The sequence below is a fragment of the Ranitomeya imitator genome, chromosome 10 (genome assembly GCF_032444005.1).
Source record: "Ranitomeya imitator isolate aRanImi1 chromosome 10, aRanImi1.pri, whole genome shotgun sequence".
Classification (NCBI taxonomy): domain Eukaryota; kingdom Metazoa; phylum Chordata; class Amphibia; order Anura; family Dendrobatidae; genus Ranitomeya; species Ranitomeya imitator.
The window spans coordinates 109,355,238-109,380,244 of record NC_091291.1 but is presented as its reverse complement, the minus strand read 5'-3'; the positions used below and the strand labels follow the sequence as shown (position 1 = coordinate 109,380,244).

General features: G+C 42.0%; 1 protein-coding gene across 4 annotated transcripts; it reads left to right on the top strand.

Moving 5' to 3' along the window:
• Positions 1-1,899: 1,899 nt before the first annotated feature.
• LOC138651496 (arylacetamide deacetylase-like 4) lies at positions 1,900-24,967 on the top strand. Of its 4 annotated transcripts, none has more exons than XM_069741756.1 (6): positions 1,900-2,105; positions 2,976-3,142; positions 12,505-12,704; positions 16,023-16,245; positions 23,737-23,800; positions 24,202-24,967. In XM_069741756.1, exons 3-6 carry the CDS (start codon positions 12,549-12,551, stop codon positions 24,956-24,958), a joined length of 1,200 nt encoding a protein of 399 aa, XP_069597857.1. In that variant the 5' UTR covers positions 1,900-2,105; positions 2,976-3,142; positions 12,505-12,548; the 3' UTR covers positions 24,959-24,967. The 4 variants fall into 4 exon arrangements, with proteins under 4 accessions (XP_069597857.1, XP_069597856.1, XP_069597858.1 ...); XM_069741755.1 differs by having other exon boundaries at positions 1,925-2,105; positions 12,433-12,704; XM_069741757.1 differs by lacking the exon at positions 2,976-3,142 and adding an exon at positions 3,162-3,221 and having other exon boundaries at positions 1,927-2,105.
• Positions 24,968-25,007: the final 40 nt, after the last annotated feature.

Here is a 25,007-nt window from a genome sequence, read left to right as displayed (position 1 = left end):
CAACAAAGTATTAAGTTAAAGGGGCCAAATAATATTGCACTCCCCACTTTTCAGTTTTTGAATTTCCACAAAAATGTAAAATAACCAATAAATTTCGATCAACTTCATAATTGTGTTCCACTTGTTGTTGATTCTTCACCAAAAATTACATTTGGTATCTTTATGCTTGATGCATGATATGTGGGAAAAGGTTGAAAAGTTCCAGGGGGCTGAATACTTTCGCAAGGCACTGTACATATTTAACCACCAGGGCCAGTGTTAGGGGTTGGGGAGAGCAGAATGGGCACTTGCTCATGGCCCCCACTCCCTTGGGGGTCCCCAGCTTCTACAGCAGGAGCTACACTGATAATAGCATTAAAACAATAAAAAAATAGAAAATACACATATTCAATCAACAATTGGTGCAGCTACCAATTCTATTATTTCACCCCTTGCCATAACTCTTGAAAAAATTTTGACCCCTCTGTTGCCCTTCATACCGTGTTACTTGAAGGATACCTCCGATTTCTTGAACGGTCTGAAGACACTTGGACCTGTCCCCACCAACTGTTTTTTTAGTGACACTAGATGTCAACAGCCTTTATACTTGCATAGATCACCGTAATGGTATAAGGACTGTCCAAGAATTTCTAAACAGGTATACGGACTTTGGTTCATCACAAAAAGTATTTTGTATTGAATTACTTTCTTTAATTCTCAAAAAAGAATTCTGTTTGCAGACCAATATTATATCCAAAAGACGGGCACAGCCATGGGGTCCAATATGGCACCTCCATATGCCAATATTTGTATCGCTTCATTTGAGGAAAATTATATCTATACTCACGTCCTCTTTCGTGAGCATTCCATGTACTGGAAGAGGTTTATCGATGTCATCTTTATGGTGTGAATGGGTGTTGGAGGTTCTTTGATTAGGTTCTTCCAGGACATCAATTCCTCTATTCCTAACCTTAACTTCTCAATTCAATAGAGCACTGAAAAGATTAATTTCTTTGATACCCTAATGTCAACACAGGAAAGTGGGATTCTTGATATAGACCTTTATGTCAAACCGACTGACAAAAAGAGTCCCTTACACTTCTCAAGTTGCCACCCACAGCACGTCAAAAAATAATTACCAAAATCCTAGTTCCATTCGTTCCAACGTATTGTCACTGATGACCGGAAAAAAATTGAGCGCGTGAAGGATATGGAGGTGAAATTCATACAACGCGGATACCCATACATACATCGACTATTCGATGTAAAATAACAATGTTGCCCATCCCCGCACATTTTATTTCTACAGGACACACAATAGCCTAACTTAGGTGTCAGGTTATTGAGAATGTGAGTGTTCCTAGAAGGGGTAGTGATGGCATTAAGCTATTGAAAAAAACGAGAAGCTTATTGGATATATAACTTACAAACTTTAGAGCCTCATGGGTTAAACAGGGAATATGAGGTCTTTCATAAGGTTTTTTGCTCCTGCTATATATTGCGAGATAGCCACATATTCTCTTGCTCTTTTTTTAGATCACACAATGAATTCTGAATAAGAAAAACTCCCAGGTTATGCATACCACTTACATGGGTTCTCATACATTTCCCTCTTCCCTATCCTTTTTTCTCCCCCCTTCCTTTTCCCATTTTTTCCTATTTTCCCCTTTCCTTTGCTAACATATTTTATTCCCCTTCCTCTTTTCTTAGTCTTCTCCTGGTTCTCGAATGCTTATTACTTTTTTGCCCTTTGAATTATTCTTTCAGTCCTAATATTTTTTTTGGTCCTTTTGCATGGTGCGCATAAGCCCTTTACTCACACACCCCCTCTCTTTCCCCTTTTAGGTATCTGTCATAAGACCTGACTCGTGGGTATTGTTATGTCTCACCACTGAGGACTGTTGGGCTTCCTTCCAGCTACACCCATGTCTTTCTTTCTAATGCAGGTGCACTGTTTATCTTGGGCCGCCGAGCCGATGTCAGGTGATTCCCCTGGGGTCGCTGTGTTACCCGGATGTAGCTCACCACGCTGGTCTTTTAAAACTCCCATTACTCGAATTTCCTCACACTTGTTACCCTACTCCTGGCTGCAACCACGCCATGCACGCCGATTCATCTTGTGGCAGGTAATCTCTTCCTGCTGTCTGTCTGTGAGTCATTGTGTTCTCTTTTCCTGCTATTTTTCACCTTAGGCTACTTTCACACTAGCATTGTACGACGCACGGCGCAATGCGTTGTTTTGCAGAAAAAACGCATCCTGCAAAGTTGCCCGCAGGATGCGTTTTTTCTCCATAGACTTTCATTAGCGACGCATTGCGACGGATTGCCACACGTCGCATCCGTCGCGTCATGTTTTGGCGGACCGTCGGCACAAAAAAAGTTCCATGTAACGTTCTTTTGTGCGTCGTGTCTGCCATTTTCGATTGCGCATGCGCGGACGAAGCTCCGCCCCCTCAACTCACAATACTGTAGCGGATGCGTTGAAAAACTGCATACGCTGCCCCCATTGTGATTTTATTTCACAGTATGCATCGGTACATCGGCCCGACGCACTGCGACGGGCCGACGCTAGTGTGAAAGTAGCCTTACTTACATGATCTGCTTTGGTAGTTTTACTCCTTCTTTCTTATCTTGTGCCTTTGTTCTGATCTTCCCTTCTTGGGTCTTTGTGGATTTTCCATATATTATAACTTTTCAGAGATTGCAAGTGTTCTCTTGACAGATATTTACCGTAGCAATGTGAGTTTTGATATTGACCTCATTGGCTTTATATATATTTTTGTTCACTTTATCTAAAACCCTTGGTTTGAGATTATTCACATTATTATGTCATTTTGTACTCTTGAATAATAGATTTTGATGTAAAGGTTGCTACATCCTTTATTATTTTAGGATATATGATATACAGATCCTGTAACATAACCCGGACTTTTTGCATAGAAGTGATATGCTTCAGTTTATTTGTATTTATTTCTTCTCTTTTCTATTGTTAATAGACATCCTTGATAGAGGCCTGAGAGCCGAAACATCGGAAGTCTTGTCCATTTCATATATCGTCTGTAAATAAAGATTCTTTTGTTACACGGAATGTTCCTTAGAAATATCTTTTTTTGAGTGCCGGAGGTGTTTTCTACAACAACTCAGGGTAACCATTTACCAACAGGTATGTTCTTGTCTTGCAGATTACCCATTTGGAAGTACCGTATATACTCGAGTATAAGTCGACCCGAGTATAAGCCGAGGCATGTAATTTTACCACGAAAAACTGGGAAAACGTATTGACTCGAGTATAAGTTGGGTATAAATTGTCCCCTCATCCCTATCCTGGTATGCATGGCTCCCCGTCCCTGTCCTTGTATGGATTGTCCCCTCATCCCTATCCTAGTATGCATGGTTCCCCATCCCTGTCCTTGTATGCATGGCTCCCCATCCCTGTCCTTGTATGCATGGCTCCCCCATCCATGTCCTTGTATGCATGGTTCCCCCATCCATGTCCTTGTATGCATGGCTCCCCCATCCCTGTCCTTGTATGCATGGCTCCCCCATCCATGTCCTTGTATGCATGGCTCCCCCATCCCTGTCCTTGTATGCATGGCTCCCCCATCCCTGTCCTTTTATGCATGGTTTCCCCCGTCCCTGTGCTTGTATGAATGGCTCGCCCATTCCTCTCCTTGTATGCATGGCTCCCCCATCCCTGTCCTTGTATGCATGGTTCCCCCGTCCCTGTCCTTGTATGAATGGCTCGCCCATTCCTCTCCTTGTATGCATGGCTCCTTATCTCCTATCATTGTATGCATGAGTCCTATAAAAAGGCACATCCTACTTACCTTACCTGCGCGCCCTCACTGCATCTCGTTGGACACTAGCAGCTCTTCCGGCCGAGCGATCACGTGTCCCCGCTTATTAAGGTAATGAATATTCACTCCACCTTAATGACAGGGGCCACGTGATCGCTCGGCCGGAAGAGCTTCTGGTGCCGACCGGAATGAGATGCAGGGAGGGTGCGCAGGGAAGGTATGTAGGATGTGTGCCGCAAGCCAGCGACTGCGGCTATAACTGTGCACGCTTTAAGAGAAATTAATATTCACTGCCATGAAAAGCAAAAAAAGACTGAATCAGAGAAGAGATCACCTATAAGGTACCTGGATGTAAATGTTTATTTGTTGATACTGACTACATCTTATCAGTACTGTGGCTCCTGTATGGTCCACAGTCTGATAAAGACTGATAACAACTCCCAGCATCTCCTTACCGTTGGACATAATGGGAGTTTAGGTTCATGAGATACAAATATATATGGGCCTGACTTAGAAGAATTCTGCTCATCAATCATGTGATGTCATAGACCTAATAGAAAAGGAAAGAATTATCTGGGTAAAAAGGCAAAATGAGCAATTGTAAGTACACGGTGCTATATAATACAATGGCTGCAATATATTTAGAGAATAACATTTTTGATGGGAGAAGGAGGAGCGCTTCTTTAAAAACAATCATACGTATCCTTGGCACTCTAAAAATTAGAATGCAGATTGGCACCGCCAATCTGTGGTTCTCTCCATTACACCCTAGTACAGGTGAATCTACACCCATGATAAACAGGTTTAATGACTAAGCAGGCACACCCTATGTATGGAAATTAATATAATACCAACCAACACATATGTAAAGATGCTTAACTATTAAACATATATCTTTATTAAAATATAGAAAGAGATAGATGATGTATACTCTTTCTAAAAAGAAGAAAATAATTAAACATGTCCATGATCCAAAGTCATCCACATATCGAACTAAAGAGTAATTCCTTTCCTTAAAAATTGATATTTCAACAATAACAAACGTGTCATAATATTATTATTACTTATGTATTTACTGGTATGTTTAATTTGATAGGAGAATCAATTCAACTATTTTCCTGAAAAAGCTGCCAAAACTCATTCATAAACATGGTGAATTGTTTCACAAATGGATCCCAACAAGCAACAGATCAGTGAAACGGAAATCAGGCAAAATATTTCCTTTCAACCCCATGAGAAAGACTTTTTCTTATTAATGGCAACGTTATATATCAGAGATGTAATAAGATGTCCCTGTGTATTTGCCAACCAGCTAGATTAACCCCTTTACCCCCAAGGGTGATTTGCATGTTAATGACCGGGCCAATTTTTACAATTCTGTCCCTTTATGAGGTTATAACTCTGGAACGCTTGCATGGATCCCGGTGATTCTGACATTGTTTTCTCGTGACATATTGTACTTCATGTTAGTGGTAAAATTTCCTTGACATTACTTGAGTTTATTTGTGAAAAAAATCGGAAATTTGGCAAAAATGTTGAAAATTTCGCAATTTTCCAACTTTGAATTTTCATTCCCTTAAATTAAAGAGATATGTCACACAAAATACTTAATAAGTAACATTTCCCACATGTCTACTTTACATCAGCACAATTTTGGAACCAACATTTTTTTGTTAGGGAGTTATAAGGGTTAAAAGTTGACCAGCAATTTCTCATTTTTACCACACCATTTTCTTTTTAGGGTCCACATCACATTTGAAGTCACTTTGAGGGGTCTATATGATAGAAAATGCCCAAGTGTGACACCATTCTAAAAACTGCACCCCTCAAGGTTCTCAAAACCACATTCAAGAAGTTTATTAACCCTTCAGGTGTTTCGCAGGAATTTTTGGAATGTTTTACAAAAAATGAACATTTAACTTTTTTTTCACAAAAAAATTACTTCTGATCCAATTTGTTTTATTTTGCTAAGGGTAATAGGAGAAATTGGACCCCAAACCACTATTTGGGCACATGGCAGAGCTCAGAAGTGAAGAAGCGCCATTTGACTTTTCAATGCAAAATTGGCTGGAATTGAGATAGGACGCCATGTCTCGTTTGGAGAGCCCCTGATGTGCCTAAACATTGAAATCCCCCACAAGTGACACCATTTTGGAAAGTGGACCCCCTAAGGAACTTATCTAGATGTGTGGTGAGCACTTGGAACCCCCAAGTGCTTCACAGAAGTTTATAATGTAGAGCCGTAAAAATAAAAAATGTTATTTTTTTCACAAAAATGATTTCTTGCCCCCAATTTTTTATTTTCGCAAGGGTAACAGGAAAAATTGGACTCCAAACCTTGTTGTGCAATTTTTCCTGTGTACGCTGATACCCCATATGTGGGGGTAAACCACTGTTTGGGCGCATGGAAGAGCTCGGAAGGGAAGAAGTGGCGTTTTGGAATGCAGACTTTGATGGAATGGTTTGTGGGCGTCACATTACGTTTGCAGAGCCCTGATGTACCTAAACAGTAGAAACCCCCCACAAGTGACCCCATTTTGGAAACTAGACCCCCAAAGGAACTTATCTAGATTGTGGTGATCACTTTGAGCCCCCAAGTGTTTCACTAAAGTTTATAACGCAGAGCCGTGAAAATAAAATAAAAAATGTTTCCACAAAAATGATTTTGTAGCCCCCAGTTTTGTATTTTCCCATGGGTAACAGAAGTAATTGGACCCCAAAAGTTGTTGTCCAATTTATCCTGAGTACGCTGATACCCCATATGTGGGGGTAAACCACTGTTTGGGCGCACGGCAGGGCTGAGAAGGGAAGGAGCACCGTTTTACTTTTTCAATGCAGAATTGTATGGATTGAGATCCCCTGGTGTGCCTAAACAGTGGAAACATCCCAATTCTAACTCCAACCCTAACCCCAACACACCCCTAACCCTAATCCCAACCCTAACCACACCCCTAACCCGAACACACCCCTAACCCTAATCCCAACCCCAACACACCCCTAACCCCAACACACCCCTAACCCTAATCCCAACCCTAACCATACCCCTAACACTGACACACCCCTAACCCAACCGTAAACGTAATCCAAACCCTAACCCCAACTCTAGCCCCAACCCTAACTTTAGCCCCAACCCTAACTTTAGCCGCAACCCTAACACTAACTTTAGCCCCAACCCTAATTTTAGCCCCAACCCTAACACTAACTTTAGCCCCAACCCTAATCCTAACTTTAGCCCCAACCCTAACTTTAGCCCCAACCCTAATGGGAAAATGGAAATAAATACATTTTTTTATTTTATTATTTTTCCCTAACTAAGGCGGTGATAATGGGGGGTTTGATTTACTATTTATATCGGGTTTTTATGATTGGCAGCCGTCACACACTAAAAGACGCTTTTTATTGCAACAAATATTTTTTGCGTTACCACATTCTGAGTGCTATAACATTTCCATATTTTGGTCCACAGAGCCATGTGAGGTCTTGTTTTTTGCGGGACGAGTTGATGTTTTTATTACTATCATTTTTGGGCACATGACATTTTTTGATCGCTTTTTATTCCGATTTTTGTTAGGCAGAATGAATAAAAACCAGCAATTCGTAAATTTCTTTAGAGGAGAGGGCGTTTATACCGTTCCGTGTTTGGTAAAATTGATGAAGCAGTTTTATTCTTCGGGTCAGTACGATTACAGCGATACCTCATTTATATCTTTTTTTATGTTTTGGCGCTTTTATACAATAAAAACTATTTTATAGAAAACATAATTATTTTTGCATCGCTTTATTCAGAGGGCTATAACTTTTTTATTTTTTCGCTGATGATGCTGTATGGTGGCTCGTTTTTTGCAGGACAAGATGACATTTTCGGTGGTACAATGTTTATTTATATCCGTCTTTTTGATCACGCGTTATTCCACTTTTTGTTCAGTAGTATGATGATAAAGCATTGTTTTTTGCCTTTCTTTAGTGTTTACTGAAGGGGTTAACTAGTGCGACAGTTTTATAGGTCGGGTCGTTACATATGCGGTGATACTAAATATGTGTACTTTTATTGTTTGTTTTCTTTTTTATTTACATAAAGAAATGTATTTATTGGAACAATATTTTTTTTAATTTATTTATTTAGGATTTTTTTTTTTTTACACATGTAAATATTTTTTTTTTACCTTGTTACTTTGTCCCACTTTGCAATGCACTGTGTCAGATCAGCGATCTGACAGGCACTGCAGGAGGCTTGCTGGCGCATGCTCTGAGCAGGCGCTTGCAAGCCACCTCCATGCAGGACCCGGAAGGAGCCCTGCGGCCATCTTGGATACGGGGCCTGCAGGGAGGAGGACGGAGGAGACGCTCGGAGCAACGCGATCACATCACGTTGCTCAAGGGTCTCAAGGAAGCATGCAGTGAGCCCCCTCCCTGCGCGGTGCTTCCCTATGCTGCCGGAACGCTGCGATCATGTTTGATCGCAGTGTTCCGGGGGTTAATGTGCCAGGAACGGTCCGTGACCGCTTCTGGCACATAGTGCCAGATGTCAGCTGTGATAGTCAGCTGACACCCGGCCGCGCTCCTCCCGTGAGTGCGGCTGATTGCATTAGATGTACTATCCCGTCGGTGGTCATACCACCTCGACGGGATAGTATGTCTAATGTCAGAAAGGGGTTAAGAGGACATAGCTACTTCTAAATGGGTAATCTGCAAGAAGAGAACATAGCTGTTGCCAAATGGTTACCCTGAGTGGTTAAAGGGAACCCGTCAGCAGGATTGTGCATAGTAGCTTACAGGCAGTGTCAGGTCGGCGCCGTTATACTGAATAAAATGATACCTTTGTTGACGAAATCCATCTCGTGCTTCTTTTTTAATCCTTATTTTTAGTTTTTAATTAATGATATGCTCGAGTCCTAAGGCGGGGTTCATGTATGTGATGAAGTGATTTTTTTTTCAAATACACACATTAGTATATTTATTATGCAAACTAGGAGGCAGGCCCGTGAGGGATCAGTGACCTGTCAGCAGGCTGCATTATGAATATATAACCAGAGCACCATACATGAACCCCGCCTTAGGACTCGAGCATATCATTAACTAAAAGCTAAACATAAGGATTTAAAAAAGAAGCACGAGACGGATTTCATCAACAAAGGTATCATTTTATTCAGCATAACGGCGCCGACCTGACACCGTATGTAGGTTACTATGCACAACCCTGTTGACAGGTTCCCTTTAAATACGTCTGCGTGAGCCAGAAGTCTGAAGGAGGAAGGCTCTATAATAATTCAGGTGGATGATGACAATAACCCTGAGGCGGGTGGTGCAATTAATTCTCTACTGAAGAAATCATAGAATTCAGCCAACAGTGTTGTGATGCAGCCAGTTCAACGTGTTCTCCTTTCATATGGGGCAGGTATTCAGGCAGTTGTCCAGTTATGTGCCCTGACTGTAGGTCTACAAAGCTCACATCATGGCGCCCTTTAATAAAGAGATTTATGATAAAGTTAAGAAAGCTTTTGACATTCCATGTTCTCCATTGTTGTCCGATGATGCTGTAATCCGGCAACTACCACAGGCCTACATACTAACATGTGAGTTTGATGTTCTCCGAGATGATGGGATACTCTACAAGAATCGGCTGGAGGACAATGGAGTCAAAGTCACATGGTATCATGTTAAAGATGGCTTCCATGGAATTGTCAGCTTCTTTAATAAACCCGACATGGTGTCTGGAAAGCTGGCTTTGGATAATGTTATTACTTACATTAAAAACCTTTGAAACCTTCTATGGTAAAAAATGTTGAGATTTTCCAGTTTTTGGCTTCATGTTAAGATAAATGGTTTGATCAGTAGAGGATCAAATCTAAGTCGAATTTCCTGAAAATGTTAATGAAAGATGAGAGAGGTGCAGGCAGCTAAGCGTGCTTCCTACACACCAAACAGTATCTGCCGAAATGTGTGTTGGGGTTCGGCACCACTCCAGCAGTAGAACACAGATACTGTTTGATATGTAGTCATACACCTATTATTCCTTGCCGTGTTTACCACTTTGCTAACTTCTAGTTCTCTCTTTAGCCCGGACATAGATTTCTTGTTTCAGCACGGTCATTGAGTGTTTGTTACTAATTCGTATACTATAAATCATTTATAGCCAAGTAACTTCTCAATTTTTATTTTATTATATTATTTTTGGGCTGACGGTTTTAATGACTTGATCTTGGCACTTTTGCAGTAATTTAGTGGTTTAATAGTATACTCAGTTTCTAGATATATGTATTTTGCGCTTACGTTGTACTGTCTTCTACTGCTTTGTCTGGCACACCTTCCAATGTATTTAACATGTTTGTCTAATTGCAAACAGTATATGCCAGTCAATAAATGAATTTACATTTCTTTGACTATCTCATATTTATACAGGATGTACAGTATATGCAAACAAGACTAATCCTCATTGCTCTATTCTGCGGTGGCAGGGGAGCTGGCATTAGGGCTGGCTGGTATAGGTGCGTTCACAGCCCAGGGTCCACCGTGCAGGTGTGGAACCTGCTGCTAGTAAATGGCGGCACTATATGGCGGTACTACGCCTGAATAGACATGGGTTCCGTCACCCGGTCTGTATGGGAGCAAACTCAGTTGCTTCTCAGAGTCGCAGGGATTAAAGGAAACAGTGTGCTCTGTAAACCTCACAGAGGACAGAAGATCACTAATGGAGCAGGTAGCATACAGTGGTCATACAGTCAGCAATAGCACTCAAGCAACTCTTCTCCGGAGGTGCTGGAATTCTAGTTGCTATACGCCTGCCCTAGAATCATACAAACAAACTCCTCTCCGGAGGTGCCGGAATTCTAGTGGCTTACAGCCGACCCTGAGCACATGCTGACACAGACCACAAACTAGCAAAGCTCATACACTCATGAACATAAGTTGATACTAGCTCATGGCCGTGTGGCCATGCAAACCTTTTATAGTGGAGGTGCTCCAGGACCTTCCTAGTGATCCAATAGGAAGTGCTACAGGACCTGAGCATGTGATCCCCGACCTCAAATGAGAGGTTGTCCCTTGGACATGCTCAGTAGAGGAAAAGCAGGACTTAGTCCCAGACGCCGGGACTGATGTCTCCGCTGAGCAGGCTACACTGCGGCTGAAGAAGAATGGGAGACCGCAGTGGAGATGGTTTGAGATTCCCCCTGTACAGCGGCAGGAACTTGAAACCTAACAGCTGGTTTCTTCAATTTGGGACAAATCTCACATGCTTACAGCTCAGGCTGGAGTTTTATAGCTCCTCAGTGTCCCCATCTAAGCCCTGGGGTGGTGTACCTTAGTAGCCAGTGGTTACTAATTCCCACTGCTAGCTAACTATGGTGCAAGCATTCACTTAACACAACCTCATCCTGTACCTGTCTGTGCCATCTGTGAATCTGACTCCGGCTGGCAGAAAAGTCCTTTTCTTTTATGCTCCCTCAGACACTACAGGGGTCATTAGGATGAATGTAATGTTAACCCCATGCTGACCCATGACCAGCCATCTCATTTGCAGCCTAATGTACTGCTAACTAGTATGCAAAATACTCACCCGCTACTGGCAGAACTTCAAACCCTTGACCCACCACCCAGCAATACCCTGCAAAGGAGATTCTTAAGGCGTATTTCACTTGCAAATTCTAGTGATGTCAGCATTCACCCACATAACTCAATGAGGACTAACATCTTTCAGTCTCAAATCTGTTGCATCATAATGATATTAAAGTTTTAATAGAGCATTATAATTTTATTAAAACTTTATTATAGTCACATATCAAGATTGTATTCCAGTAATGTACATACCTACAGGTGGCACGCAGGGTGGTACGGGTGGCACGCAGCACACGATACCCTAGATAACATTACACAACATAACATCATCATAACATAGACACATTAATGATAGAACTTTGGTAAAAGGTGGTATTTAAATTACAACAAAGTCAATTATAACAAGGTTTGACCCTTCCTCGTAAATTACTGGCACAACTGGTATTTCTACTTAATAATTGCAAATGGTGGTATACTTGTATTATAAAATGGTGTGTGGCAGTAAAGGTTCTTTCCATGTGAATTATTATTATTTACAATTATTACAATTTACAATTACGGTAATGTTGTAAAAATGAAAAAAAAAAAGGCAAAATTGTGGGGTGAGTGGGTTTTTACCATTTCACCGCAATTGGAATTTTTCCCAATTTTCCCTTTCACAATAATGGAAAATAATGATGTCTTTCAAAATTACAAAGATAAGCCCTCATATAGCTTTGTCGATGAAAAACATATAAATGTAATGGCTCTTTGAAAAAAGGAAGGAAAAACAACAAGAAGGCAAAAAGGCAAACAAACGAAAAATTGGCTGCATCCATAATGAGAACGCAGCCAATTTTAAATGGTATCACAGTCTGGAGTCTAACAGTGGGGCTCATGTAAGTTTGTGAATTTTTGCATTAAAAGAAAAAAAATTGAACTGTATCACTTAGTTGTCAATTGATTCCTAATGTTCTAAAAGCAACTTTTTGCTAAGGGAAGAGCCAGCAGGCTGGGGCAGGAAATGTCAAAGGAACCATACAGAGAAGGTGTGTTTGCCCTTGAATATTTGGTAACTTCAACTTAAATATTATTATTATCATTCAGTTATAATCTCCTGTAGGCGGCACTTCTCCTATAAGAGGAGGTAAAGCTTCTCTACCCTATAATTACTACATGGCAATTACTATTAAAGGAAACCAGAAAGTGAGAAAGCCAGAAAGAACAGAAGCCGCAAGAATGCTCGGAGTAATCATCATTTTCCTTGTCTTGGGTCTTCTGATATTTTTGGGGATCACCTGGAATGAATCCTCGAAAGCGGAGTACCCACCAGGGATTGCAAATCCTAAATTTCTTCGGATGGCTCATACATTTGTTGTTGGCTCATTCATCTTGGTAAGTTCATAACCTGAATTTGAATATTTTTTCTTTGTTTTCCTACTTGTTCTTACTCCAGTCTCAGAATTCTAGTTATGGGCACTGTTTATTCTTAATTCTCGCATCATTTGTTGTGTGTTGCAAGGATTTATCCTATAAGCTTTGGTAGAGAAAGCCAAATGGAAAATGGAAAAGCCAGTGTATATATATAAACTGTATATACAGTGGGGCAAAAAAGTATTTAGTCAGTCAGCAATAGTGCAAGTTCCACCACTTAAAAAGATGAGAGGCGTCTGTAATTTACATCATAGGTAGACCTCAACTATGGGAGACAAACTGAGAAAAAAAAATCCAGAAAATCACATTGTCTGTTTTTTTAACAATTTATTTGCATATTATGGTGGAAAATAAGTATTTGGTCAGAAACAAAATTTCATCTCAATACTTTGTAATATATCCTTTGTTGGCAATGACAGAGGTCAAACGTTTTCTGTAAGTCTTCACAAGGTTGCCACACACTGTTGTTGGTATGTTGGCCCATTCCTCCATGAAGATCTCCTCTAGAGCAGTGATGTTTTAGGCTTTTCGCTTGGCAACACGGACTTTCAACTCCCTCCAAAGGTTTTCTATAGGGTTGAGATCTGGAGACTGGCTAGGCCACTCCAGGACCTTGAAATGCTTCTTACGAAGCCACTCCTTCGTTGCCCTGGCGGTGTGCTTTGGATCATTGTCATGTTGAAAGACCCAGCCACGTTTCATCTTCAATGCCCTTGCTGATGGAAGGAGGTTTGCACTCAAAATCTCACGATACATGGCCCCATTCATTCTTTCATGTACCCGGATCAGTCGTCCTGGCCCCTTTGCAGAGAAACAGCGCCAAAGCATGATGTTTCCACCACCATGCTTTACAGTAGGTATGGTGTTTGATGGATGCAACTCAGTATTCTTTTTCCTCCAAACACGACAAGTTGTGTTTCTACCAAACAGTTCCAGTTTGATTTCATCAGACCATAGGACATTCTCCCAAAACTCCTCTGGATCATCCAAATGCTCTCTAGCAAACTTCAGACGGGCCCGGACATGTACTGGCTTAAGCAGTGGGACACGTCTGGCACTGCAGGATCTGAGTCCATGGTGGCGTAGTGTGTTACTTATGGTAGGCCTTGTTACATTGGTCCCAGCTCTCTGCAGTTCATTCACTAGGTCCCCCCGCGTGGTTCTGGGATTTTTGCTCACCGTTCTTGTGATCATTCTGACCCCACGGGGTGGGATTTTGCGTGGAGCCCCAGATCGAGGGAGATTATCAGTGGTCTTGTATGTCTTCCATTTTCTAATTATTGCTCCCACTGTTGATTTCTTCACTCCAAGCTGGTTGGCTATTGCAGATTCAGTCTTCCCAGCCTGGTGCAGGGCTACAATTTTGTTTCTGGTGTCCTTTGGCAGCTCTTTGGTCTTCACCATAGTGGAGTTTGGAGTCAGACTGTTTGAGGGTGTGCACAGGGGTCTTTTTATACTGATAACAAGTTTAAACAGGTGCCATTACTACAGGTAATGAGTGGAGGAAAGAGGAGACTCTTAAAGAAGAAGTTACAGGTCTGTGAGAGCCAGAAATCTTGATTGTTTGTTTCTGACCAAATACTTATTTTCCACCATAATATGCAAATAAATTGTTAAAAAAACAGACAATGTGATTTTCTGTATTTTTTTTTCTCAGTTTGTCTCCCATAGTTGAGGTCTACCTATGATGTAAATTACAGACGCCTCTCATCTTTTTAAGTGGTGGAACTTGCACTATTGCTGACTGACTAAATACTTTTTTGCCCCACTGTACATGTATATACAGTTGACTATTCTGTCATTAAATAGAACCTTTAACCACATGTTAAACTGGCCACATCATGGACTAATGGCTGCAGATTTATACTTTTAAAATGATTTGAGAACTGTGTATCATTTCCTTTACACTTCACAAATACTTGCTAGTTGCTACTTATTGGTTTATCACATACAATCGAAATAAAAAAAAACACTTACGTACTTCACAGGGTATGAATAATTTTTTAATGCTCTGTATATTTTAATTTCTCTTCAATATTAAGGAGATATTAGCTTGTAAAATTTAGGATATAATTTATCTTAAGTCCAAGGGGCATTACCATAGATTTAGCTCTGGGGTTGAGTACTTTTTCCTCTCTATGAGGTTGACCAATCATATGCAAGCAGCAACATGCAAGGGAAAAAGAACATCCCCCCAAAATAGCTTAAAACGGGCATTCTTTGGTATGAGACATGTAATGACAGACAGTCTGATCTCCTCACTGATCACACTGCAGAACGATTATAAGCGCTGGGACAGAGATGAGCGTGATTCAAAGCACCGTTTATCATTCATCTCAGGGGAGTCAGTTTGGAGGATGAATACCTCAGAGCTGACAGTGCTGTGAAAGAAGAGCTGCTGATGCACAGGTGACTGTAATGGGACAAAACTCTGCTGTAATATTCCCATACTGACTGCCATGAGATGAAAGATGAAAGTTGTATGTAATCACAGTCATCTCTGCTCTATTCCCCACATTTTGTAATCAAACACAGCTCTGCAGGGACGTCAGTGGGAAGAGCAGACTGTCGTCATTACATGTTTCACACAGTTAAAGTAATTTCTAAACTATTGTGGGGGGTGTTGTTATTTTCCCTCTATGCTGCTGCCTGCCTATAATAGGTCAACCTTTTACAGAGTAAGAAGTACATGCTTTTGATGGCTAGCACTCCTACTTATTATAGTGTGAAGCTGTCCACATGTAAGTGTTTTTTTGCAGACTGATTGGTCCATATAAAATTAAGTAGACATGTCTGATTTTAATCTAAGTCTCAGATAAAACTGCCAAGTGCAAGTCTATGCGTCAGGCCACATTCACATGTTCAGTATTTGGTCAGTATTTTACATCAGTATTTGTAAGCCAAAACCAGGAGTGGGTGATAAATAAAATGCAGAAGTGGTGACGTGTTTCTATTATACTTTTCCTCTGACTGTTCCACTCCTGGTTTTAGCTTACAAATGCTGAACGTGTGAACGTGGCCTTTGTGTGGCCTAAAAACTGACCACGTTTCATCAGAGTTTCAACAGCATGTCATCCATGTTTTTCTCGTATGTGTAAAAAAATGTTTCTCCTTCTTCTCTTAGTAAAAGTTTATGAAAATCGGACCACACTGGGATGACATTTGAATATTGTCCAATTTTTCAACAGACCCATAGACTTGCATTGTCTATTTTAATCCAACACTTGGATCAACATCAGACATGTCTTTGTGATTTTTCACTTTTTCTTTTCTTTACAGGGGAAGTTTCTTGATAAACTTGGAATATGGAACGTTGCAGGACCTATTAATTTTCTACAAAAAAAATTAACGCCAAAGCTGAAGGAGGATCCAGAGATCTTCACAAAAGACCTACAATTTGGAGGAGTGCCGGTGAGAGTCTACCAGCCCCGATCTCCTTCAGCTGGTGGCAGAAAAGGAGTCATGTTCTTTCATGGAGGAGGATTCGTGTTTGGGAGTATCGGTAAGCAAATAAAACTCTGTGGTTTATTGATCTTCTGTATGAAGGGATGTACTTACTTATTCATTTGTCTGATGGTTCTTCCCATCTGTTCTGAAACCTGCCTAAATAAAATCACCCAGAAACACAAAAAAGAATTAACATACTGTTAGGACTGGCGGAACGCACCAAGTACAAGATGGAATAGAACAAGGTGCGTTCGCAGTCCGAGGTCCACCGTGCAGGAGAAACCCTGCTGCTAGTAAATAGCAGACTATATGGCGGTACACTAAAGTATAAACACGTGGGTTCAACCTCACCCAGCGTGAAGGGAGCAATCCTGTTGAGTCACAGGACTGCGGTACCGCACCTAAAGCGCGAGCAAGTAGTCAGCGTACTTAACCCCGACTGGGATTGAAGTCCGATTAGACCCTTGCTGGCACTACACCGCAACTGGGTGTGTAAGGAAACTAAAAGGAAATATATAATGCACAGGAGTGCGAGCAATGTCGCACTGACGGACGCCACCAACCACTGAGGCTTGGGTATGGAAAGCGCAAGGCAAGCGCACGGCGCCGTACAGGCGGACACAGCAAGAGGACGCTGTAATGTGTATATCGTGCAGATGATAAGTCGGGCGCTAGATAGCTACCAACATCCGCGAGCAGACAACAACTCTAGGGAGGGATATTTAGGAGCTTTCATCCATCGACATACATCCATCTACACACACACATATATCATAATAGAACAATACTAGCGCATGGCCGTGCGGTCATGCGCAGTTTATATAGTTGCAGCACAGGAAGTGGCCACAGAACTTTTGCCCTTCCAAGACCTGTCAGGAGGGCCAATGAGATGTGCTGCAGCACCTGAGCATGTGACCCTCGATCTCCAACGGGAGACCTTGCCCTGGGCATGCTCAGTGTGTGAAAATAAGGACTTAGTCCCAGAGAAGCCAGCTCGCCGCAAATCAGTGCAGGGTACAACAGGAGAGCCAGAAAAGGCAGCAGTAACCCTCTGCACAGAATCAGTCCCAGCGAGACGCTGGGAGCGACGCCTCCGCTGAGCAGAACCCACTGCGGCCGAAGCAGAATGGGAGACCGCAGCAGACACGGATTGAGATTCCCCCTGTGCAGCAGAGGAAACTCGACTCCTAACACATACAGTATGTATATCGATATAAAAATGACTTTCTGTTCATATGTTGAAGCCTTTGAGTGTCTTTTAACCAATTGACAAAAAAAGGTTGCACTCTATCGTGCTAAAGCATGTCAATGTGAAATATATGAAATATGAATAGCACTGCGGCTTTTGAATATTAGGAAAACAATGAGACACTTTGCACACAATTTGGCCAAATTATGTCTGCCCAGCAACCAATGTCAAGGTGGTCTCAAAAACTGATGGGTCCCTGACCAATGTCAATACCTCTCTTAGCCTGATGTCTAATTCCTGGGTGAATGTGGACACCTCCCTCAGTAATTCCTGCTTTTATGGGTGGGTAGGAACCTGCTGTAATTAAAATCACCATATGTTTAAGGGCGGAGTGCTTGGTCAGTAAGCTAATATACAAATAACAAAAAACTGACTGGCACATCCAAGCTAGTCTGAATAGGTGCATACCAGGAGAAGCTACCTCCATATACAATATACAAAAATAGGTTGCACTCTATCGTGCTAATGCATGTCAATGTGAAATATATGAAATATGAATCGCAATACGGCTTTTGAATATTAGGAAAACAAATTAGATGCTTTGCACGCAATTTGAGTTCACCCCTAAGTGAAAATGGCCAAATTTTGCCAAATTTGTCATTTTCCCTCCCCGGTGTCATGTGACTCATTGGTATCACAAGGTCTCAGGAGTGAATAGGGAGCAGGTGTGGTAAATTTGGTGTTATCGCTCTCACACTCGCTCATACTGGTCACTGGACGTTCAACATGACACCTCATGGCAAAGAACTCTCTGAGGGTCTGAAAAAAAGAATTGTTGCTGTACATAAAGATGGCCGAGGCTATAAGAAGATTGCCAACACTGAGCTGTAGCACGGTGGCCAAGACCATACAGAGGTGTAACACGACAGGTTCCACACAGAATCAGCCTCGCCATGGTCGACCACAGAAGTTGAGTGCACGTGCTCAGCGTCATACCCAGAGGGTGTCTTGTTAGGGTAGACGTATGAGCGCTGCCAGCCTTACTGCAGAGGTTACAGGGGTGGGAGGTCAGACTGTCCATGCTCAAACTATATGCCCCAAAGATGATGCACAAAAAAGTCCACAGGTTGCTGAAGACAAGCAGAATAAGGACATGGATGGCTTACTGCTTGTTCATCTGCCTTTCACCATCACCTGATTTCCATGTCCTCACTATTTCACGTACCATCTAGCCAGCTGTGTAAATGCCCTGGGTGTGTGACTACACCTGTGCTAGTTGCTTCATGAATCCAGGTGAGCCTAAAATTTAACTTTTTTTATCCATTTACCTATCTCCATCCATAAAAATGTTATGCGTATGTTATTGTAATTTTTTATGACAGCATTTTGGACTGAGACCGTCACCTCATCCCCTTACCATGCATTTTGGACCTGGTCCTCTTTCATCCAGGAGACACTCATACTGATCACCAAACATCCACTGGCCCTCATACATTTCATCATACGTATGCACAAAACAGCATGAGTACAGCATGTAATATAAATAATGTAAAAAGTGCTTAACCGGAATGGGGCAACACCCAACACAGAAGTGGGGAACCAAGCCTATCCCAAAAAGAAACTACTCAACAACAGCTTCAGTGAGGGTCTGTCATGGTAGCAGTCAACTTATTTGTAAATGCATTTTGGGACACTTTTCAAACTCTTTACAACCTTTCAAAGGAAAGGAGGTTTTGTGACCCACATTGTTCAGTATAAGATAGGCAGCAACATTGCAAAGGAAATTAGAAACAGAAGCCCCCCATTTGTATTTTTACATACCCGACTTTCTTTTGTAGCTAGCAACATCCAGTATAATCTAGTTATGGTGGTCTTTTAGTCTAGCGGATCAGAAAAATCTATTCATTTTTTTGTTGTATTTTTCATGTATTTAGTGTGAAGGATAGATCTGCCAAATAATTTATCTCGATTCACAATATTAAAAAAGTTATAGCACCTTATAGGGAGCAATTCTCCGGCGCAGGCTCGGTGCTCGGAACATGCAGCGCACAATGGAGCATTACGTCAGTCTTGTGTTCTTGTGTGCATGTGTACTTTCTTAGCTTTTGGATTAACTTGCCCATTAGATGGTCAATTTTTGGGCAGCATTTTAAAAAAACAGTCCTTCAGTTTCAGATAAGTACAACAGCTGGGATCATGGCCACTGTTGACCACCGTTTTGTTTTCCTTTTCCACTTCACTGCATTTTTTTCACAGTACTTATTTAAACTCTGTTCATGATATAAACATTTGTTAGCATTCGGCAAACATGTACTGTAAAAAACACTATCCCAAAAATCCTTATACTTCTTCCGCACAAAAAAATAGCATAAAAATCGGGCGAATATACTAGAAGACCCCCCTTAAGTAAATGTAATCGATTTATTATGGCCACTTTTTAATGGGTCCTGATAGAACGGACAAATCCCAGCACAAAACCAAAAAGACAAAAACAAAATGAGCAAATTTGCGGGAGCAAATAAATAAATAGCAATAATGCATGAAAATAATAATAATAATAATAATAATAATTTTATTTATATAGCGCCAACATATTCCGCAGCGCTTTACAAATTATAGAGGGGACTTGTACAGACAATAGACATTACAGCATAACAGAAATACAGTTCAAAACAGATACCAGGAGGAGTGAGGGCCCTGCTCGCAAGCTTACAAACTATGAGGAAAAGGGGAGACACGAGAGGTGGATGGTAACAATTGCTTTAGTTATTCGGACCAGCTATAGTGTAGGGCTCAGGTGTTCATGTAAAGCTGCATGAACCAGTTAATTGCCTAAGTATGTAGCAGTACAGACACAGAGGGCTAATACTGCATAAAGTGTATGAGAACATGATGCGAGGAACCTTTTTTTTTTTTTTTTTTTATTATAAATAGGCCACACAGGGATCGTTAGGTTAATGCATTGAGGCGGTAGGCCAGTCTGAACAAATGAGTTTTTAGGGCACGCTTAAAACTGTGGGGATTGGGGATTAATCGTATTAACCTAGGTAGTGCATTCCAAAGAATCGGCGCAGCACGTGTAAAGTCTTGGAGACGGGAGTGGGAGGTTCTGATTATTGAGGATGCTAACCTGAGGTCATTAGCGGAGCGGAGGGCACGGGTAGGGTGGTAGACTGATACCAGGGAGGAGATGTAGGGTGGTGCTGAGCCATGGAGTGCTTTGTGGATGAGGGTAGTAGTTTTGTACTGGATTCTGGAGTGGATGGGTAGCCAGTGTAATGACTGGCACAGGGTAGAGGCATCGGTGTAACGGTTGGTGAGGAATATGATCCTGGCTGCAGCATTCAGGACAGATTGGAGCGGGGAGAGTTTTGCAAGAGGGAGACCGATTAGTAGAGAGTTACAATAGTCCAGACGAGAATGAATAAGTGAAACAGTCAGAGTTTTTGCAGAGTCGAAATTAAGAAAAGGGCGAATTCTAGAAATGTTTTTGAGATGCAGGTAAGAAGAGCGAGCCAGTGATCGGATGTAGGGGGTGAATGAAAGGTCAGAATCAAGGATGACCCCAAGGCAGCGGGCATGTTGCTTTGGAGTAATGGTGGAACCGCACACGGAGATGGCAATGTCAGGCAAAGGTAGGTTAGTAGAGGGAGAGAACACGAGGAGTTCAGTTTTTGACAGGTTTAGTTTCAGATAGAGGGAGGACATGATGTTAGAGACAGCGGTAAGACAATCACTGGTGTTTTCTAAAAAGGTCGGTGTGATATCGGGAGCAGAAGTGTATAATTGGGTGTCGTCAGCATAGAGATGGTACTGGAAACCAAATCTACTGATTGTTTGTCCAATAGGGGCAGTATACAACGAGAAGAGTAGGGGGCCTAGGACTGATCCTTGAGGAACCCCAACAGTAAGGGGAAGGTGAGAGGAGGAGGAACCAGCAAAACATACAGTGAAGGATCGGTCAGAGAAATAGGAGGAGAACCAGGAGAGAACGGTGTCCTTGAGGCCGATGGAGCGGAGCATAGTGAGGAGGAGCTGATGATCCACAGTGTCGAATGCTGCAGAGAGATCCAAGAGAATTAGCATGGAGTAGTGACCATTAGATTTAGCTGTTAGTAGGTCATTAGAGACTTTAATGAGGGCAGTTTCAGTAGAGTGTAAAGAGCGGAAGCCAGATTGAAGAGGGTCGAGAAGAGAGTTATCTGAGAGATAGCGGGTAAGACGGGAGTGGACCAGGCGTTCGAGGAGTTTAGAGATGAAGGGAAGATTAGAGACAGGTCTATAATTAGCGGCACAGTTTTGATCGAGGGATGGTTTTTTAAGTAATGGATGTATGATGGCATGCTTAAATGAGGAGGGAAAAATACCGGAAGTGAGGGAAAGGTTGAATATTTTTGTTAGGTGAGAGGTGATAGCCGGGGAAAGGGACTGGAGGAGATGTGACGGAATGGGGTCACTGGTGCAAGTGGTCGGGCGAGAAGATGCAAGGAGCCTGCTTACTTCTTCTTCTGTAACTGCTTCAAAGTCAGAGAGTGAACTAGATGCAGTGGGGGAGGGAGGACAGTGCATGGTATGAAGAGATTGGGAGATGATTTCCTGTCGAATGTGGTCAATTTTTTCTTTGAAGTAATTGGCCAGATCGTCAGCACGGAGATCCGTGGTTGGGGCCTGCTCTCTTGGGTTGAGTAGGGACTGGAACGTGTCAAAGAGACGTTTAGGGTTATTGGACAGGGAGGTGATGAGGGTGTTGAAGTAGGTTTGTTTGGAGAGGTGAAGGGCAGAATTGTATGTCTTTAGCATGAACTTATAATGGATGAAATCTTCGGGTAGATTAGATTTTCTCCACAGACGTTCTGCGCACCTGGAGCACCGCTGCAGGAAACGTGTTTGCAGCGTGTGCCACGGTTGTTGCCATCTGTGCCGAGTTGTTTTATGTATAGGAGGAGCAGCTTCATCCAGAGCACTTTGCAGGGTTTCATTGTAATGCTTCAATGCAGAATCAGGACATGAGATGGAGGAAATAGGGGCCAATGAGGACTGCAAGTTCATCATAAGTTTCTGGGTGTTAATGGCCTGTATGTTTCTATAGGTGTGGAAAGTGGGGGTGACCTGAGCGGGATGGCAGTTCTTGATAGAGAATGAAAGAAGGTTGTGGTCAGAGAGCGGGAGAGGGGAGTTTGTGAAGTCATCCACTGAGCAAAGTCGGGAGAAGACCAAGTCAAGGGAGTTTCCATCTTCATGTGTTGGAGAGTTAGTATGCTGCGAAAGGCCAAAAGAGGAGGATAGAGATAAAAGGTGAGAAGCAGATGGGGAGAGGGGAGAGGCAATGGGGATGTTGAAATCACCCATGATAAGGGTGGGGGTGTCACAGGAGAGAAAGTGTGGAAGCCAGGTGGCAAAGTGATCCAGGAACTGATGAGAGGGGCCGGGAGGACGATACACCACCGCCACTCGCATGGAGAAGGGGACGTAGAGTCTGACCACATGGACCTCAAAGGAAAGGAAGACAAGTGAGGGTACTTGGGGGATAACTTGGAAAGTACATTTGGGTGAAAGGAGCAGACCAACGCCTCCACCTGCTCTGTTGTCTGATCTTGGGGTATGAGAAAAGTGTAGTCCACCATATGAAAGAGCAGCAGCAGCGGTGGTGTCTGACTGCTGGATCCAGGTTTCAGTAAGAGCCAGGAGATTAAGAGAATTAAGAGAAAATAATGTAGGGTACTTGATAAACATAATTTTGACCAAAAAAACTTAAACCCACTCCACCACGTCAAGGTGACCCTATTAAGGACAATGCTAATCTCTAGTATTAAAACCTTACCATGTGTCTATTGACATACATGAGAATAAGGGCTGAGAAGGATCGAGGCCCCGACTAATGGACACCCAGCAGTGGGGAGCTTTTTAAATGTAATGTCCAACTCAACCCTCCCCAAGGCTGGGTATCCATTAGCTTGGGCCTTGGTCTGTCTCAGCCCTTATTCACACATACGTCAGTAGACACATGGTAAGGTTTAAAAAATTAGAGGTTACTACCATCCCGAATAGGGTCACTGTGACATGGTGGGATGGCTTTTACTTTTTTAATCAAATTTATGTTAACCAAGTACTCAATATTAATTACTTTTATGCACTATTGCTATTCATTTATTTACTGTAGGGAATTTGTTCTTTTCTTTTTGTCTTGCGTTTTCTCTGTTTAGTTGCCAGTGTGAACATGTGCCTACACACTACATGCACATCAACTTATATTCCAGTACATTGATTTTGGTTCCTGATAGAATGGCTCCGGAGAATTTCTATGACACTGATAGTAGAATGGATCCTAATAACTAATATCTTGCTTATTTGGTTTAGACACCTATGAAACTTTATGCCGATACCTAGCCAAGAATTCCGGAGCGGTGGTTGTCTCAGTTGGGTAAGGTGACAACATTCCTCTAACATTTCCTGATGCTTTAATTAATGTAATGAAGTGGTAATGATGATGATATGGGATTTTTATCAATTCAATTTGCAGGTATGGTGATAATTAGTGTGGATAAGAGTGAGTTGTCTAAAGCAACAAATCCGATTACATTTGATCATAGTTGAAATCTAATTTCTCCATCTGAGGGACTTAGCTTGATCATGGCTCGTTTTCATTGCGTCATACTTCAGGAGTAATTAATAATACCTTATGCAAGATGACTACAAGCTATATGAAATGGGTAGAGGTGGTAAACAATGCATATGGTGGTCTTTATTAACCAGATATTGACCCTTGTTAGCTAAACAACAAAATACCAATATAAAATGTTTTTTTGTTTTGTAATATTTTAGGTACCGCCTGGCACCAGAACACAGATGCCCGGCTGCATTTGATGACTGTGTCTTGGCTACAGTTCACTTTCTGAAGACGGCACAAGAACATGGAGTCGATCCTTCTTCTGTTATAATATGTGGAGACAGTGCCGGGGGCAACCTTACAGCTGGGGTTTGTCAAGCTCTCGTGGGCAGGACAGATATTCCAAAGCCTCTTGCCCAAGTGCTGATATACCCAGTGCTCCAGATGGCGGACCTGAATTTATCCTCGTACCAACAAAATAAGATGGTTCCATTGTTACTCCAAGAAGATGTTCTATACTACTTAATTACCTATATAGGTGGCGATCCTTCTTTATCGAAAGAAATAATAAAGGGCAGCCATGTTCCTCCAGAAATAAGACAAAAATTAAGTAAGTGGTTGAGTTCTGAGGAATTTAAGGTCCAAGGCTACAAACCTCAAGTCATGGCGCCCTTCAATAAAGACATTTATGAGAAAGTTAAGATAACTCTTGACCTTCCATGTTCCCCATTGTTGTCCGATGATGCTGTGATCCGGCAACTACCACAGGCCTACATACTAACATGTGAGTTTGATGTTCTTCGTGATGATGGGATTCTCTACAAAAAACGTCTGGAGGACAATGGAGTCCCTGTCACATGGTATCCTGTTAAAGATGGCTTCCATGGAATTGTCACCTCTTTTAACCAACCTGACATGGTGTCTGGAAAGCTGGCTTTGGATAATGTTATTACTTACATTAAAAACCTTTGAAACCTTGAATGGTAAAAGTTTTTGAAATCATCCGTTTTGTGGCTTCTTG